A 19,824-nucleotide genomic window follows, 5' to 3' on the forward strand; every position below is an offset into this window, starting at 1 on the left:
CTGTCTGTCTTACGCTCACATACGCTCTGTCAGGAGGGTTGTTGAGAGAAGGGGGAGGATGAAAACACAGGATCAGATGGATCTGAGGGTTTTGTCTGCCTGTATGCAGGGCTTGGTGTTTTGATATGGGACACACTTGACTGTCCAGTAGATCTACTGCATGATTCATCTGTTTATTTATTTTTTTCGTTAGAGAAAACCAAAGACCCAGAGAGATCAATATAACAATCGCTTTTAAGCGAAGACCCTTTTCTGGGAGCTTTCTTGAAGACCCAGGTGACATGGACGGATTTTATGACCAGCAAGTACCATTTATGGTCCCACCTAATGTAAGTAAATTTCTGCTTTTCTGTAGATGCATAAAGCTAATGGTGTTTTGTTTTTCAGCATTAAATTAGGCAACACTGACCATAAGTGTTTTTCCACAGCAAAAGTCATTACAAGTGGAGGAACCGTATAGCCGAGCAGTTAACGACAGAAAAAGAAAGTTAGTGGAGACTGAACTCGCTCAGGACACAGAGGGTAATTTCAACCTAATGAACATGACTAATGCATGTTTAGCAGATGGATCTGATTATTGAGATGCATTAACAGCGAGAGAGCAGTAGTTTGATCGATGCTGTGATTGTTGAAGGCTGCCTTTCATTTATCAAATACTTGGATCATAGTGGGTTTTCATGCTCTTAGACTGTCTTGTCTTTGCCTGTCATCTGTAGAACTTTTCCAGGACCTCAGCCAGCTGCAAGAGATCTGGATCGCAGAAGGTTTGTAACATTTTCATGCATGTCATTTTTGCTTTGTCATGCAGCTGACATTTATATTTCAGACTCATGAGTATTTCTTATAATATATGCATGTGGAATATATAATTTCTAAGTGATACACTTTGTCCCAGCTGCTGTTTATTTTTCATGACGCTCTGGCCATTTAATTTGGTCCATTGCACTAGCTTTGCAGCAGTGTCCAAAAAGTTGGCACTGAGATGGCTGTTCATTTTTCGATGAACAAAAAATACAAAAATAAATGTCGTCTGACAAATTGACATTGATCCGCGGATTGTTTATCAGCAGGGATCTTTCATGCTCTCCAATCTCTCTCCACAGCTCAGGTGCCCGATGATGAACAGTTTGTCCCAGATTTCCAGTCGGAGAGCTGTGAGTACCTTGAGATGTATTATTTATTCTCCTTGGCAGTGTATTGTGGATGCAGCCCAGAGAGGGCTAGGGAAAACGGCAGAGGCTGAACTCTTGGAGCTATTTATTATTCATCTCTTGCTAAAATTTAAAGCCAAAGTTTCATGGGAAACAAAGGAGATCTTAGACTAAGGATGGTGTCGAGTGGCCAGACAATCGTGTTGATTTGAGTTGTTGAAGATGCCAGCAGTTATACTCCCAAATGAAGCTCTTATTATAGTGCATATTAGATATTTTAGCATGCATAAACTTTTAAAGTAATTGATTTGCTCTTTAACATGGTCAATGGTGTAACATCCCCACACACTCAACCCGATAGTGCTTTGATTTATTAGGGCTTAAATGGTCTTTCCGCTTTTCATTCTTGCCTGAATCCTCTCAGCGAGAACCCCCACAACCTACCTATTTTTTCAGTGAAATCAGCCGATTGGTATCAGCATCACATGATCCAAGCTCATAATCAGATTTCACACTTTCATGCACTCCGTTCAGCCTCTGGAATGGACTGGATTCCAGCGGGAAGGGGAGAGGAAAAGGCTTCCTCTCACGGCCTACCTAAACCCACCAAATCCACAGCTACTGAAGCTCTTTTCATTGAGGGTTCTCAGTCCAAACGCACCCAATTTGTTCGAGCCTGGCCACAGGAATCAAAGCCAAAGGAAATACTCGAGGAACGCTCGGCAGAGCATTTTACGTTATTTTTTTCCCCCCGTTTTGTCTCTGAAGTTTGTTTTTGTTTTCGTCTGATGTTGAGGCTAGGAGACAGGGTGTGTTAAGGGCATGCGTTTCAGTGCAGTTTTGCATGTCAGTGTGGCGTTACTGAAAAGCATAAGAATGTTATGAAGGTTTCTGACATGCTGTTTATAAAATCAGGCACTTTTTGAATGTGAGCCATAGGTTCCTTCATGTGGCATTCCAGTGCAAACTTTTCTTACAGTCTTTTCAGTATCCAGGGTTCATCTGGACGTCACATGGCACCCCATGCTCTCCTACACTTTCCCAGTACCGTATCAATGGGCAGTGACCTCTTCTTTAGCAATAACCTCAATGGCCACAGAGCAGGAAATCTTCTCACTTCTCACAAATTACATATTTTTAATGAAACCTGAGAGATTTCTGTCCTTCCATTGAAAGTTCACCCCACTAAAAATGTAGCGCAGCAAAAAGTTAATTAAGAGACGTAGTAATCCATATAAATAGAGCAGTTTAACCCAAGTCTTCTGATGAGCAGATTTTTAGTTTTAACAGGTTTTTGTTCACATATAATAATCACTAATCACATAGAGCACATCAGATGTGATCATTTTCAGTGAACTAACACTTTAACAAATGCTTTGAGCTTCCACGTGCCTACCTTTTGCCTTTTAAGTACAGTCTGGGTGATTTATCTGGCTCGACTCGTGTGGATCCAGTTGCGTTGGCCATTATGTGGCGCCGGATATGAGAGCTTGATGCAGAGATCCAGGGGCTAATGGTTACAGTGCAGGGAGGAAAATCATTCACAATCATTGAATTACGACCACACTGATTCATGAGTATTGACTCGGCTATGATGGAAATCTGAGGGGAGCGCTTTGATTGCATGTGTTGTTCTGCACCATGATACTGATGGGCAGAACGGAGAGCTTTTATGCCTCGCAGTCGATTGTCATTACCCGTGAAATATGGCGGTTTAATGGTGGAGAAGAATCTCCTTCAGAGGCATTTCAGTGCACTTCTGTTGATGTGTTCAATTGGATGCTCTGCTTCATTAGAAACATCTCCTTCTGCTCTTTTCTCTCACAGTGATGTTTCATGGCCCACCACCGGTGAAGATCAAACGCGAACTGAGTTCTTCCAAAGAGCTCTCCCCCTGTAGCCAGGATAGAAGTCCCATGCCGTATGGAGAGAAGTGCCTTTACAGCTACAGGTACTTTCTTAGATATCCATCTCAATGTCATTGATATCTTGTCAACGTGATGACTAATTGTCTTCGTTTTCCTCAATACAGTGCCTATGAAAGGAAGCCCACAGCTGGGTTCAAGCCATTGACTCCTCCCTCAACGCCCGTCTCGCCATGTGTCCCCACCAACACTCTGGGGACACGTCCCCTGCATGAACAGACTCCTCCTCCCTTATCCAACTCAACATTAGGGCAGCGTCTCCTTCATGGGCAACCTTCAATGACCAAGACCACCCCCAGCCAGCAGGCTCTCCCTCACCACAGCCAGAGCCCACCTTTTGCAGTACCCTGTCCACCCCTAAACCGTGACACTCACTTCAGTAATGAACCTAGGTGAGTCTCTGCATGGTTTCAGGACATTTAAATTTTAGTGGCGCATATATACATACACATTTTTTTTGCATTACTATTAATATGAAGGAAAAAATATCTACATATGTGTATACACTTATTGAGATATGTTGCGTCACGTTGCATTCACACATTTTTTTTGTGTGTTTGAAAGAAGTCTCTGGTGCTCACCAAGCCTACATTTGTCTGATCAGAAATACATTAAAACAGTAATATTGTATAAAAAATAAAATTTATAATTGCTGTTTTCTGTTTTAATACATTTTATTGTAAAAGAAAAGCAGAATTTTCAGCAGTCATTACTCCAGTCTTCAGTGTCACATGATCCTTCAGTAATCATTCTAACATGCTGATTTGGTGCTCAAGAAACATTTCTTATTATTATCAGTTCTTAAAGGGGTCATATGATGCTTTTTTTAAAGATCATTATTTTGTGTATTTGGTGTAACAGAATATGTTGACATGTTTTAATGTTCAAAAAACACATTATTTTTCAAATACTGTACATTATTGTAGGTCCTCTATGCCCCGCCTCTCTCAAATGCTTCGTTTTCTACAAAGTCCCTCCTTCTGACAAGCGCAGTCTGCTCTGATTGGCCAGCTGACCCAGTGCATTGTGATTGGCCGAACACCGCAAGCACTTGTCGGAAATGTAACGCCCCTTACCATAATCGCGAGCTTCATCTTTCAAAATAAATGTAAAGACAGTAAATAATGTCATTAGTTTTACCATCAGTTCAAGCCTGAAAGGGGAACAGAGTCGCGTGACAGACACAGTGATGAAGCTGGTATGTGTTTGCAGTACACAAGCCACGGTTAAGACAGCTGACTCCACTGTGATGTACACACACACACACAGCTCTCTCTCTCTCTCGCGCGCGCGCACGCACACACACACCACTCTCTCTCTCTCTCTCTCGCTCGCGCACACACACACACACGATGCGCAAAACTCCGCATTTGAACAGTCAATAGCAAATACTTAAACTAATAACAAAACAGTAGCTGATTCAGAAGCGCCAGATTGTCATAGCAAAGTCAGAATTACCTCCTCTCCTAGGTTCACGAAACGGTCGTCCATAAAATGCATTGCTGTTCTGTTGTAAGTAATCTTAAAGATTCCTAAATGCATCTACTTTCGGAAGGCCAAATAAAGTGCTTTTGCTTTCGCCTAGAAACACACAGCGTCTCCCTGACATGGCTGCTTCAACACTAACTGCGGTTACTGAAACCACGCCTTCTTTCTTTGCATGAACATTTGGGCGCATTATGCAAATATTTCCACATAGTGAGGTAGATATGTGGGGGCGTGTTAGAACGAGCCGTTTTAGGGGGGCGTGGCAGAGTCTTAACTTTGATAAAGAATATCTCTTTGGTTTTGAGACTTTAGTCTTTGCAACTTCAGGGATCTTATCTATGCACAATCAGCTTGTAACACTCCAAAGAGAAAGGAAAACTTGAAATCGCATCATATGACCCCTTTAATGTTTTGTGGAAACCATCATGTGTTTTTTTTTAGAATTCTTTAATTAATTGGAAAAATTCCAAAGATTAGCATTTGTTAAATAGAAAACTTTTGTAACATTATAAATGTCTTAACTGTCATTTGATCAATTCAATGCATTCTTGCTGAATTAAAAAAATAATAATTGCTTTAAAAAACATTTGGTAGTGATATAATATATTATGGCAGTTGACCCTATAGCCATGGTCATTTTATAAGCTGAAAAAATGTGGTGTACATCACTGCTGGGGGGCTCTAATAACATGACCCCCGTGAGAATAGATTGGCTGGCATCCTGCCCTGCCACCTGTAGCTGAATTCCTGGGAGCTTGCCGGAGAATGTGTGGCACATCATTTACAGCCTCTAGCAGAAGACTCTAAAGTGCTAGTGCTAAGCTGCTCCTTTATTTATCCTGTGTCACATGACCAAAACAGCTATATTTTAAACATGCTGTTTGTTTATGAATTCCTTGAATCCTAAAGAGCTGCTTGGATTTAACTGAAAGTGCACTGTGTCATTTACTCCAAAGTTGTTTCTGGTTTTTGAATGTTGTTATTGTCTTGCAGGTTTCAGCGACAACTTTCAGAGCCTTGCCTTCCATTCCCACCGTCTGACACCCAAGGAAGACCCAACTTCATGCCACAGGTCCCCAGCACTTCACCAAGAGATGGAAGGCCACCTTACCATCGCCAAATGTCCGAGCCCCTGGTTCCTGTGCCTCCTCAGGGATTCAAACAGGAGCTCCTAGACCCCCGCTACGCTGAGCAAGGTGTTCCCAACATGGGCCCATCCCAGGCTGCCTTCCACCAGATGGCCATCAAGCAAGAGCCACGAGACTTCTGCTTTGATTCTGGTGAGGACTGTCCCATTTCTTAGAAATGTATTCAAGTGTTCACGATCTGCCTGGGCTTCATGAGAGCTGTCTGGGTGAGGGCATGGAATGTATTTTGTGTGCTTGCACGGGCCTGTGACTTTTAGCGTTGTTTAGTGAGGTGTATACGAACAAAAGCATGCACACATGCAAACCTTGAACCTTTGCGTGCAAAGAGGAGACATTCTGAGAAGGCTGCGCTCCTCATACCTAGACATTCCTCAAGTGCAGCATTATTAATAAACAGGGCTGTCAATTTACTTAAATGTATTTAAATGTACATTTTCCATTACCCATACGTGCAAAATTTGGTGCAAAAGTAAAATGAAAATTAAATTATATAACATGCTAAAATATTTAGTCCTAGACATTGTAAGAAGTTTCAAAAGGTTGCATTAAGATACTATATCTCAGGGTAGTTGGGTCATAATCCACATCGGGATATTTTGTTCTTGTCATGTCTAAGCATAGGGTAACCCTATGCTTCCTGTTTGTGATCCATACATTCACAGGGCTGTACAGTGCGACATATATGCGCTTATATATGTACAGTGTGCTTAATAGTGTGAAGTGATTTCGTTGTGCTTGTTTGTGTGTGTGAGGTTGATTATACTTGGTAGTTAGGGGTGTGCGATATGACGATTTTTGATCGTGGACGATTAAAATGTCTCCACGATCTGCTTTTCACATCAGTGTTAGCTCAGCGGTAGAGTTACTCTCACGGGACACTGCACTTATGCGCAATCACAAAACTACATTATTTCCATCTGCTTTAAAGCAATACCGGTTAAACATTTAATTCACGTGCTGTTCTGCATGCGCTTTTTCTGAGCGTGTACTCATGAAGCGCGCTCCCACTGTGAGCCTGTCAAAAAGCGCCTGATTATTGGACTAAGTTGTCTTTCGCGTCTGATTGATTTAGCGTCTAATACTGTCAAAAACACTCAAGGTTTACATATAAACACAGTTGGTTATGTCTGAAATGAAAGTAAACAGTTGAGAGAGAAACGCGTGAAGCTCTTAAAGGGACAGTAGCTACTAAACATGCTGCCGACTGTCATTAAAGGGATAGTTCACCCAAAAAATTTAATTTCTGTCATTATTTACTCACTCACATTTTGTCCCAAACCTGTATTAATTTCAAAAGATATTTTGAAAAATGCGAGTAATCAAACAGTAGCTGGTCCACACTGACTTTTACAGTAGGAAAAAAAATACCATGGAAGTCACTGTGGACCAGCAACTGCTTGGTTACCCACATTCTTCAAAATAGATTTTCTAAGAAACTAATTCAGGTTTAAAACAACTTGAGTAAGTGATGGTATAAAAATGAAACACTATGACAGATATGAAAGACAGATGACAGAATTTTCATTTTTGGTGAACTATTCTTTTAATGTTAATAAAACAACAAAACAAAACAAAAATCACTCACTGCTCTTGACAAAAGTTAACGTACAGCCCTGCATTCAGCTTCTAAGTTTTATACTATCCCTCTAGGTTTATGTTTGCAGGTTAGTGATGTAACTCCAAATCCTCTTACCATCCTTCTTATAAATGTGTACGTCACGTATCAGCCACGGGGGCGGCTGAGTCTTTTCATCTGTACAGCAGCCTGACAGATGATGCATCTGATGCAATCAATGAGGATCGCATACTCAGAGTAAGACAAGAAAGGGGTGGAGTGGCCTGCTGAATCACCAGGACACACAAGGACAGATAAAACTTGATTGTCATGGTCCAGTATCTCGATATGCTGGCTAATCCTATTTGGTGACTCAGTGCTCACTGCTAATGCCGCATGTTTCTTTGGTGTGTTGATATGAGCTTAGCCAGTGCTACCAGATGTGTGAGGCTGGACATTCACGGCCCAGTGTTTCAAACAGGCCAGAATGACTATTGTTCATCATCTTGCCTTTTTAGAGCTCCCATAAAACCTCTGTTTATGTGCCAAATGTCTATGTCTTCATTAGAATTAAGGAACAGACAGTGTTATTTTATAATCGCCGAGTACTGTTATAGTTTTTAATTCGTTTTTTTCTTTGTTTTCAGTATTTATTTTGTTTTGCCATTTATTTCTATATTTGTTGCATCAACTAAATGAAAAATATTTCATTGGAACTTGAATTAAAATAAGTTTGAGGTTTTATTTGTATATATTTTATTTCCGTTAAACATCTGTTTCAAGTAACAAAAAATGTTTTGTATAGTTAGTGTCAACTATAATAACCTTGAAAACAGTAAACACTTTTCTAAAGGTTCATTTCATTTTATCTCTAATTATAGTATTTATTTTATTTATTTTAAATGAACTGCTGACTCATTTATCATTGGTAATTTCTAATTTTTTAATTATTCCATTGTATGTTGTTTTGCAGAAGTGCCTAAGTGTCAGTCTTCATTTGGGAGAGCAGCAAGCTTCTACCAAAACCATGAGAGTAAGTGGCATAACCATTAAAGCATATACTACATGACTGCAGCTCCAGCATGCTAAAATCATCTTATCCTGTCTTAATCTAACACACAGTGTCTTTGTTTCTTCCCTCTTCCTGTAGACTTCTCATTTGACAGAGATCAGCAGTTGTATTTCGACGACACCTGTGTGGTTCCCGAGAGACTTGAAGGTAAGATTTCACAACAGGTCATGTATAGTTTCAAATCAAAGACAAGTTAAGGGTCGAATGGTCATCTCAGTAGTTGTCAAGTGCTCAGTCTGCATTGTACAGTTTCAGCAGGGCACTCCTTTCTTTGAAGAGAGAGCTAGTATGGTGGTGCGAAATGAAGACCGTGTCCACATTAGCCACATTTGTGTTGGAATTTCTGGCCTGCTTGTTCACGCTGCTCCAGGCAAACTCTAATCCTCGTAATTCTTATTCCTGACAGGGAAGGTAAAGCAAGAGCCCTCTGTGTATCGTGACGGCCCGCCTTACCAGCGTCGCGGCTCCCTCCAGCTTTGGCAGTTTCTGGTTACGCTGCTGGATGATCCTGCTAACGGTCATTTCATTGCCTGGACAGGACGTGGAATGGAGTTTAAACTTATTGAGCCAGAGGAGGTGAGCACCAACAATCATTTTTTTCCACTTTCTTTCAGTCACACACACCATTTACAGTAGTCCAGTATGTTCTCGCTTTTCAAGTTTTTATTCATGTATTTTTGTGTGAATTTTAAGATAACACAGAAAAAAATGCTAATTGAAATACATTAAAATGCAACTAAAACTTCTAAACTGCACATTTGAAATGCTTGAGGTGGATTTTAAGAATTAAGGAACAGACAGTGTTATTTTATAATCGCCGAGTACTGTTACAGTTTTTAATTAGTTTTTTTCTTTGTTTTCAGTATTTATTGTTTTGCCATTTATTTCTATATTTGTTGCATCAACTAAATGAAAAATATTTCATTGGAACTTGAATTAAAATAAGTTTGAGGTTTTATTTGTATATATTTTATTTCCGTTAAACATCTGTTTCAAGTAACAAAAAATGTTTTGTATAGTTTTAGTCAACTATAATAACCTTGAAAACAGTAAACACTTTTCTAAAGGTTCATTTCATTTTATCTCTAATTATAGTATTTATTTTATTTATTTTAAATGAACTGCTGACTCATTTATCATTGGTAATTTCTAATTTTTTAATTATTCCATTGTATGTTGTTTTGCAGAAGTGCCTAAGTGTCAGTCTTCATTTGGGAGAGCAGCAAGCTTCTACCAAAACCATGAGAGTAAGTGGCATAACCATTAAAGCATATACTACATGACTGCAGCTCCAGCATGCTAAAATCATCTTATCCTGTCTTAATCTAACACACAGTGTCTTTGTTTCTTCCCTCTTCCTGTAGACTTCTCATTTGACAGAGATCAGCAGTTGTATTTCGACGACACCTGTGTGGTTCCCGAGAGACTTGAAGGTAAGAGTTCACAACAGGTCATGTATAGTTTCAAATCAAAGACAAGTTAATGGTCAAATGGTCATTTCAGTAGCTGTCAAGTGCTCAGTCTGCATTGTAGAGATTCATCAGGGCACCCCTTTCTTTGAAGAGAGAGCTAGTACTGTGGTGCGAAATGAAGGCTGTGTCCACATTAGCCACATTTGTGTTGGAATTTCTCGCCTGCTTGTTCACGCTACTCTAGGCAAACTTTAATCGTCGTAATTCTTGTTCCTGACAGGGAAGGTAAAGCAAGAGCCCTCTGTGTATCGTGACGGCCCGCCTTACCAACGTCGCGGCTCCCTCCAGCTTTGGCAGTTTCTGGTTACGCTGCTGGATGATCCTGCCAATGGTCATTTCATTGCCTGGACAGGACGTGGAATGGAGTTCAAACTTATTGAGCCAGAGGAGGTGACTGCCAACATTCAGTTTTTTCGCTTTCTTTCAGGCACACACGCCATTTACAGTAGCCCTGTATCTTCTTGCTTTCAGTAGCTGGGTTTCTATTCATATATTTTTGTGTTCATTTTGGGATAACAGAAAAAATGTTAATGGAAACATTAAAATGAGAATAAAAATTCTAAAATGCACATTAAGTCGGTGCCAATAGCCTTGTTGGCAGTTCGCCGACATGAAGCGTCGTTGTGCTACGGGCATCCCGTGTTTGAATCCTGGCTTGAGGAACTTTCCCGATCCTGCCCCCTCTCTCTCTCCCACTTCGCTTTCTGTCTACACTGTCCTATAACTATTAAAAGTTTTTAAAAAACGCCAAAAATAAGTCTTTAAAAAAAATAAAAATGCACATTAAAAAATGCTTGAGGTGGATTTTATTCATTAAAGGTAATGGTTGGTAGTATATTTTCCTAGACATAGATCTCCTAATTTATTTGACAGCTTCAGGGATTGTTTAGCTACAAATCTTACCTCCACATTTTTATATTCCCACCCACAGACAATCAGCTTGAACTCAGTGCATTATGGGTGTTGAAGTTTCCAAAGAGACCTCCCCAGCCTTTTTTCTGTTCTCTTGTCATGTAGCACTGATTTCAAAAACATTTTCGCTGTTCAACTGCATAGACAACCAAGTTTTAATAAAATCCCTTCTTACCTGGTGGTGAATTACCTCTTTAAGAAGACATTTACACATTTCTTTAATTAAAACACATTTACAGAATTCTTAGATGCTAAGGTAGTCACATGACTTTTTTGATAAGCAAGTCATGTCTCAATACTTTGCCAATATTATTGTCTGACACACTATCACTCTGACAAAAGGCATCTGCCAATTCTTAACATTTTGTCAGACCGTTTGTGTGCTCTACATCGCAAGTAAATTTAATACATAAAAAAAAAAAGAAGCCACAGTTGCTTTCGTGGTGGCTACAACCAATTTCTCTAAATGTGACAGTGTACTTCTCTTGAACACCATTAGGTTTGAGAGTTTTTGCAATGTTCCAAGTTTTGTTGCTAACTAAATTGAAACCGCTAATGAAATGACAATCGTCATCTGTGTTTTCAGGTGGCCCGGCGCTGGGGCATCCAGAAGAACAGACCGGCCATGAACTACGACAAACTCAGTCGCTCACTGCGTTACTATTATGAGAAGGGAATCATGCAGAAGGTAAAGGCAGGTTCACGCAGGTTTCTTTTACTCTATGCTCTGCTCATAATCACAATATTTGCTATAATTTGTCCACTTTTTAATTTTTTTGGATAATCTAATGCCTCTTTTCAGGTCGCTGGCGAGAGGTACGTGTACAAATTTGTGTGTGATCCCGAGGCCCTCTTCTCAATGGCCTTCCCAGACAACCAGAGGCCCAACCTTAAAGCAGACCCTGACGGCCTGCCCGGAGTGGATGACGACACACTTCCTTTGGTGCACTATGACGAGGGGGCTTCATACTTGGTGGACGGTGGCGAGCAGTGTGTTGCTGGGATGCCTTTCCCTGACGGTTACGTGTACTGAGCCTGAACTGTTGATCTGACTGAAACACATCTGTCCCTATTGCCTCGACTCCTTTTGAACTGATGCCCACTTCCAGATTAACCCTCCCAATCATTAAAAAAGAACGAGGAGAAATCTGCGAGCCACCTTTTCTCAGGCGAGAGAAAGGTGTCAAGGAGGTGAGGAAAGCTTAAACCTTCCTCGTGGCAAACGGTCACTGCCACAGAGAAGAAGAGGTTGAGCTGGAGAGGTTGACATCTCACTGCGAGAATTGTAGCAATTCTGTTTTTGACAATCTGCTTTTTAAAAAAAGAAAAATTGGTAACGAATTAAGAGACATCCTCACTGAAAAAAGAAAAAGAAAAAAAACGCAACTTAAATGCAGCACTATTTAATAGTTGCCTTTTTGGTCTAATTTTGTTTTACCTCCAAACCATGTAGACAAGAAGTCAAAAGGGCTTTATTTTACAAGGAGAAAAAATGACCCATTTGTTAGAAAGCTGGCTTTTATACAACACTTTTTGTTTAACTAAATGTGGACAGCTTTAATTATGTTGAGGAATACAGAACATGTTCTTTTTGTATGATTTGGTTTTGTTCTGAGTCCTTTGTCATGTGTTGGTTTTATATTAACTTTTTGTTTTCATGCTGGTTAACCCAGGGGTTGTTGATGTGAAGTTAAACCAGAGGCACTCTTAGTATATTTAGTCAACTTCACAGGACTGTTAACCCATTTTAAATGTATTTCTGTACGCCTGTTGCTATTTAATTTTAGTTTTCACTTCCCAAAAAGCCAAATTTTGAATTACAGAGTACATATAATTTTCTCACTTGACAACATTCAAAAGGGATGCACTAGTCAGACTTTCTCCATGCTTTAGTGTAAGTGAAGGTCAAACAACATTTAGACTCTTACATTATTATTATTATTTTTGGCATCATTCTATATTTTAATGCACCAGGAAAGCAGGAGTATCAGGGCCTTGCATGCAATAAGGTACAAGAAAAATACATTTTCCTGGTCAGCTACTCGTTGCCAATCTCAAGTTGTTGAAAGACCACTGCTTCCTTCCGCATGACGTATTCAATGATCAGCTGTCCACTAACATATCGCTTTATGCTGGACAAAGAAGAAATTGTGGAGTTCTCTGCATTTGTATTCTCTCTCTTTTCTTTTTCTTTTCCTTTTTTTTTTGAAAAGATGAACTTATATATTTTTGCAAAGTCTGCATTTATTTGATTTTATTGTATAAGCTGTATATTTCTTCCTGTAACAGATACTCTATGTATGTTTTAAGTGGATCCCTGTGTTGCAGTGACTGCACACCAGTGGTTACTGGACACCCTTTCCTGGTGGGTTCGAGAGCAGTGCCTTTAATGAGAGGTGCAGCTTCTAAAATAACCGTTTTCTCATGGAATGAGGGGCTTGTCTCAATATCCACCACAGAAGGGTTGTCTGCACTTGTACAGGCTTAACCTTGTCCCCTCACAATGTGTACCTTACACTGCTGAGTTTATAATCTGTACTGGGTACAATAAACTGTCCATTCTGCTTCACTTGCACTCTTGCCTTCTGCTTTTTCTTCTCCCACATGTAAGTATTTCAGTGACAGAGTAGCCACATGTTTGATTTATATATAAATATACATACAGTACTGTTCAAATGGTTGGGGTCAGTAAGCTTTATTAATGTTTATGTTTGCCAAGACTGCAAAAATATACAGCAAGAGTAATAATGTGAAATATTATTACAATTAAAATGACAATTTTCTATTTTAATATATTTTAAAATGTCATTTATTCCTGTGATGTCAAACAGAATTTTCAGCATCATTACTGCAGTCTTCAGTGTCACATGATCCTTCAGAAATCATTCTAATATGCTGGTTTGATACTCAAGAATAATTTCTTATTATTAGTGTTCAAAACACTTGTGCTGCTTATAATTTTTGTGGAAACGGTGATTTCCATTTTTCTTCCATGACCATTTTTTAAAATTCTGTGGTTAATAGGAAGTCTAGAAGAACTTGAAAATATATACAGGTGCATCTAAAAAAATTAGAATATCGTGAAAGTTTTTTTATTTTTTTTACTTATTTCAAAAAGGGAAACTTTCATATATTCTAGATTCATTACATGCAAAGTAAAACATTTCAAAAGTTTTTTTATTTTTTATTTTGATGATTAGAGCTTTCAGCTCATGAAAGTCAAAGTCCAATCCAGTATCTCAAAATATTAGAATATTTATATCTGAGTTTCATTAAATGACCATCTCTACAGTATAAATTCTGGGTATCTCTTTTTCTTTGAAACCACAATAATGGGGAAGACTGCTGACTTGACAATGGCCCAGAAGACAATAATTGACACCCTCCACAAAGAGGGTAAGTCACAGAAGGTCATTACTGAAAGGAGTGGCTGTTCACAGAGTGCTGTATCAAAGCATATTAAATGCAAAGTTGACTGGAAGGAGGAAATTGGGTAGGAAAATGTGCACAAGCAACAGGGATGACCGCAAGCTTGAGAATACTGTCAAGCAAAGCCAATTCAAACACTTGGGAGAGCTTCACAAGGAGTGGACTGAAGCTGGAGTCAGTGCATCAAGAGTCACCACGCTCAGACGTCTTCAGGAAAAGGGCTACGCAAATCCTTTTTTTGATTGATCTTAGGAAATATTCTAATATTGTTATATTATACTGGATTTTTGACTTTCAATCATCAAAATGAAAACAAAAAAAACTTTTTAAATGTTTTACTTGTAATTAATCTAGAATATATGAATGTTTCACATATATGAAAGTTACAAAAAATGAACATTTTCACGATATTCAAATTTTTTGAGATGCACCTGTACATATATTTTATTATATACATTATTAGTGCTGTCAAACGATTAATCGATTATATTTATTATGTATATATAAATACACACACATGCATGTATATATTACCTTATGTTATATATATTATTCTGTTCATATGTGAGAACTATAAAGGCTGTTTTAGATAATGGGCTGGCAATTGCTTTCTTGCACTGAATCTGAAACTCTATTCTCTATCGATCAGCCTTTATTCAGTTAAAGGCCTTTTGCTGTCCCAGGGGCTGCACTGCCCTTTCATCAGGGCTTTAGATGGTTAGCTAATGTGTGTCTGCTCATATGGTCATGCTGTAGGCCTCCCATCTATGATTATTTAATAACTTTGTATGGATGGGTGAGCAGCATGTGTGATACTATATCTTGCACTTATGTCATAACATCCACAACCTCAATTATTCATCCAAATCCATTTATAAGCTGTATACTGTTTGCACAACACAGTGCATTTATACTTTAAGCATTTTCCTTATCTTTTCATTCTCACACTAAGACTGAATTCATAATTGCACTCTGTCTTGATGAATTTCATCCAGGAAGAACTGAAAACAGAGATGCTCCAGATTGAGGCTGATGTTGGATCTCCGTGGCAACATTCCTTCCCCCCTCTGCTCTAGAAAAGCACTTAACCTTTGAACCCACCTACTTCCCTGTAAATAACCCTGCAGTCAACACAACCATTTTATTTCTAGCCAACTTCATGCTGTAGTCTATAACTGACTAATGCAATAGAGAAGAACACTACAAGCAATTTATACATTCATCCAAAGAAGTTAATGGCTAGTTCCATTAATATATATTTTGCACTGTGGTCTGCTAATGACTGTTTTAGTGAAGTATTGATTTCACTTAGCAGAACGACAGCTAATGCATACCATTTGCTTAGGGTACGTCTTTTAGTACAATGAAGCAAGAAAGAGCTACAGATGTGACATGATCTAACTCACTACTGTTTATTTTGCCATGTAAGCAACTGTCCACCTGCTGAGACACAGACAGAAATTAAATTAACTGTGATTATAATACATGCTCTAATTAATTAACTTTATTTCCGACGAGGCAATTCCTGGCACTCAGAGCTTGACCTTTTTTATTTAGACATTGATCTTTTAATTTACTTTAATTGATTAATTAAGTAATTCGTTTAATGCTATAATTTACCATAATATAATTATCTATGATATAATAACTTAAGCATTTATTCTTAAAATGAATTTGAATGTTAAAAAAAGCACCGGGAAAGGCGTGTCTTTCTTTTCTTTTTTCTTTTTTCAATAACTAGTTAAGAGTATGATAGGCTTTTCCTGCTTATTATAAACCCAATCCAAGTCATGAAGCGGGTTCATTCATCGTGGTTTGTGTTCTCTCTAGTGGCCATATTAATAACTGCATTTACACGCTACTAACCACCAGGCTCTGCACACTAGGAATCACCTATGCTCGTTTTATAAAGCCATATTTGGTTATATAACAACTAAAGAGTCTCATGATTTTGGTTAACAAGGTATTCATAAATAATTGATCATTTTCGGTTTTGTTTTTCACTTGTTGTAAACAGCTTTCTATAAGGGTCAGTAGAGGACGAAGGAAAAAGATGTACCTTCTTTTATCATATTTAATAACACTTAATTTAGGGACATGCCATAAAAATTGCAAAAATGTAGCCATGTCTGATTTTGTTTTTGTAAAACCAGAGGCAAAAGATGAATTTCAGTATTTAATGTGAATTATATTTATGGTCTAATTATTTTGTTATTGTTTTAATTAACTGCATCGTGGTTGTATTAAACTGAACCTGGAGACAAGAAATCACAATAAATACCCTTATAAATAATAAGAAAAGAACTGTCAAAAACAGTTATATGTGCCTGTATCATAATGGCCATAAGGACAATTTTGAGATACAATGCAATACGTCACGACGTAAAATAATGAATCGTTGATTTCCCGTCAGAACTCATTCACAACTGATAACATCTCAGTGAGCGTTAAAATTAACTGGTCAAAATCGTCAAGTTAATAATAACATAAGTGAGAGTAATTATTTTTACTCTCCTATCGTGCGACATTTTCGTGTAATTTATATGTAAATTGCATGCTTACCTGGCGCTAGTTTATTAATAAATCGCGCAGCTGCAGCGCCTAACGTTAATCATTAGCAGGGCGCTTTACCTGAGGTGGACAAGCTCTATTGTAGTTTTGTTGTCGATAATAACTGGTGCAAACATATTCTAACTGTCTTTTCCTTGAATTTGGTCATTTAAATAGTTTCAGAACATGTGGTACCCTCAACCTGTCGACGTCGTACCGTTACCGTTCGTCATGGGGTCACATTCAATAACACACGAGGATCTTTCTGCCAGAGCCATGTGGCCAGTCATTCCCTTTGACCAACGTGCGTATAATGCAGTGAACGAGATTAATGGTAAGTTATATCGAGCCCAAAGAAGTCGGGTTGGGGTTGGTCATTTCTGAACGAGGCTTTAAACCTGGCGTATTTTGGGTAAGTTAATACATAACGGTCCACTTTACCCTGTTACCCTATTCAGAATAAATCGTGGGTTTACCCATTTTTCCTCCGTGCATGGAGTTTTCTTAATTTAAAGAAAAAACACTCAAAAAAACATAAAATCGTAGTGCTTTGGATATGAACGTGTTTTCGTGTTTTGGTAGACCATGTAATACCGCTGAGCGATACATTTGGTCCTTTTTAACTTTCCAGCGCGCGGGCATTTAACATCAGTGCAGTGCTTCCGGTGTCAACCGCTTCCAGTTATTTAAGCGGTACTAAAAAAAAAACGTAAGCTGCTTGATATTGCAAACCAGTATTTCTTATCATATTATTTTAATTTATCATCGTAATAATAAACACTGCTTTGTAGTGCAAATAGTTTTGCAGTTTAATGCACTTTATTTATTATTCTATTTATTTCCCTAGAGCAGCTAATGAATCTAAAGTCTCGCATGTTCATAGAAAATAACGTTAGCTTACTTTCGCGTGGATATACCGTGTCGACAGTATAATTTAGGTAACGTTAACGTTATGTAGCTCCATCGCTCGTTTTCGGCGCGCGCATGCTCTGTGTGGGGCGCGTCGTCGCGGTTGTGTGGTCAACGGTCAACAACTCAAGACGCGGTTAAAAGTTGGACTTGGCTAACGTCTTTTTGGGTGAACTAACCCTTTAACTTTGAGTGATAAATGATGACAAAGGTATTGTAAATGTAAAATTAGGGGAAATGAGCAGCACAATTATTGACTAATAATTTTATATTTAGAAAATGAAGGGTGGGGACTGAAGTGTTCTATGCATTGGCTGTTGTCTGGATTTTGAGATGTGGTGGTTGCTCTCAAAAGTTGAAAGCAGAAATATATATGCATGCATATGTGTCTGTGTGTGTGTGTGTGTGTTTTAAAGGTCAAGGCACCCATCATTTTATGGTGCATCCCAGTGTCAAAATTGTGGAACCAGTTGTTCATTTGGTTCCAAGAAGTGCAGATGTTGTGGCTTTCGCATTGAGATTTCAGAAGGCAAAGTCTGTGTGTCGGGTGAGATGTTATAGTCCTGCCATAGACTTTTGAGACATCACTAGGAGCTAGAATACTGATTATTGCTTTCTTGTTCAGAGAATGAGAAACAACTTGAGCTGCTACCAAACAGTGTGAAAGAAGAGCTGAACGTCTTAACTGCCCAATATGACGCAACTGTTGGTTGCACGCAGAGCACCCTTAATACTCAGAAAACAAGATGCACGCAGAGCCATGATTATGGAGGCCGTGCTGCACATCCTCCTTCATACAGTAAAGGAATGTGTCCCCATGCCCAGTGCCTGTCTAAGTTGTGGGAGGAAGTAGAGAACAGGGAGGACACCAAACACTTTAAGGACACAACAACCCAGGCGAATTTCTCCCTCGATATGGAGCTGGATATGCAGAGTCAGGTTCAGAGGAATGACTATACCCAAAATTACCAAGACCAATCTTATGTACAAGTGGAAGAAGCAGATTACCATAATCTGGATCAGGAAGCGATGCCAGAATACTACAGTTTCAGTAACACCAGTTTAGACCATTCCACATGGAGCGATGGCACCCGGAGTACGGACGCAGCCTGCAATGATTCAGTCATGGCCACCAAAGGCAGTACAGAACTATCAGATGAACCATCAAATGCCACCATGGCCACTGCTGCGAACTCTACTGATTGTTTCTCTTGCCTTGGCAATTCTTTCGAGTCAGGAGACCATCAAGAAGACATAAGAAAGAAGCATGACTCAGTATATGAGCAACAAATTGAGGAGATCAATGTGGGACCTTCACTGAAATCCAAATGTGGTGCTTCAGTTTCTGTGGACCAAATAATAGATGCCTGTGGTGATTTCAGAGCCTGTTTCACATCTACATGTGCAACAGAGGTTGATCAGATCTTCCAACTGAAAAATGTTGCCACTGACACAGACCTGCTAGCAGTCAGCCATGAGAAAGATACACAGACTGTGCAAATAGCCACATCTGAAAAGAACACCATTACTGAAGTCTGCATGTCTGATTTAGATGTCCTCACAGAGGTATCATAATTTCTAAATGGTATGGTTGGAGTTGTAATTTCTTCTTTTCAAATGAGCTGTGTATAACGTGCTCATCATTTACTCCTAGGAATTCATAAAGCTAAAGGAGACAACGAATGAGCTGAAACAACTGAAGAGCAGAAAGGCAAGGTAATTTGCTGAAAATGTTAGTTTACCAAAAAATGAAAATTGTCATTTACTCACTCTCATCTCATTCCAAAGCCCATAAGACTTTTGTTCATCTTCTAAACGCAAACCAAGATACTTTTAATGAAACTTTCTGGGGAAGATTTCTGAGCTTCATTTGAAAGTGCATTCCACCAAAACTTTGACACTTAAAGTTCATAAAAAGACTGTAAACGGAATCAATTTGAATTGAGCAATTTAAACCAATTCTGACGAGACGCAATCAGTTTATATGATGAACAGATTTAATTTAGCCTTTTTGTCACTTTGGTCAATGCACAATACATGGAGTTCATGGAATATCATAAAAGCTGAGCTTCCGTTTCTTGCTCGACACACAAGAACAAACCTCATTGGTGCTCGTGCATCAAGCAAGCACATCTGATTTGCCATTTACCTTTTTTGATGTGCTTTATGCATGTGTGTTGATCAATGTTTAAAGGGGTCATATGATGCGATTT

General features: G+C 38.9%; 2 protein-coding genes across 2 annotated transcripts in view; both read left to right on the top strand.

The window, feature by feature from the left end:
- The window catches only part of etv5a (ETS variant transcription factor 5a), a 15,432-nt gene extending 2,140 nt beyond the window's left edge, over positions 1–13,292 (top strand). Inside the window, exons 2-13 of the mRNA XM_016532381.1 lie at positions 194–329; positions 429–522; positions 717–764; positions 1,104–1,154; positions 2,979–3,102; positions 3,184–3,468; positions 5,558–5,844; positions 8,241–8,300; positions 8,418–8,486; positions 8,746–8,915; positions 11,310–11,411; positions 11,526–13,292. Coding sequence (XP_016387867.1) covers positions 282–329; positions 429–522; positions 717–764; positions 1,104–1,154; positions 2,979–3,102; positions 3,184–3,468; positions 5,558–5,844; positions 8,241–8,300; positions 8,418–8,486; positions 8,746–8,915; positions 11,310–11,411; positions 11,526–11,756 — 1,569 coding nt within the window. The 5' untranslated portion in view covers positions 194–281 and the 3' untranslated portion in view covers positions 11,757–13,292. The remainder of the gene's footprint in view (positions 1–193; positions 330–428; positions 523–716; positions 765–1,103; positions 1,155–2,978; positions 3,103–3,183; positions 3,469–5,557; positions 5,845–8,240; positions 8,301–8,417; positions 8,487–8,745; positions 8,916–11,309; positions 11,412–11,525) is intronic.
- Positions 13,293–17,033: 3,741 nt separating this feature from the next.
- rbm44 (RNA binding motif protein 44) overlaps positions 17,034–19,824 on the top strand; it is an 8,970-nt gene continuing 6,179 nt past the window's right edge. Inside the window, exons 1-4 of the mRNA XM_016532350.1 lie at positions 17,034–17,065; positions 18,028–18,158; positions 18,237–19,177; positions 19,266–19,327. Of these exons, the coding sequence (XP_016387836.1) occupies positions 17,034–17,065; positions 18,028–18,158; positions 18,237–19,177; positions 19,266–19,327 (1,166 nt within the window). The remainder of the gene's footprint in view (positions 17,066–18,027; positions 18,159–18,236; positions 19,178–19,265; positions 19,328–19,824) is intronic.

This window comes from Sinocyclocheilus rhinocerous, unplaced genomic scaffold, assembly GCF_001515625.1.
Source record: "Sinocyclocheilus rhinocerous isolate Xijiao unplaced genomic scaffold, SAMN03320098_v1.1 scaffold755, whole genome shotgun sequence".
NCBI lineage: Eukaryota > Metazoa > Chordata > Actinopteri > Cypriniformes > Cyprinidae > Sinocyclocheilus > Sinocyclocheilus rhinocerous.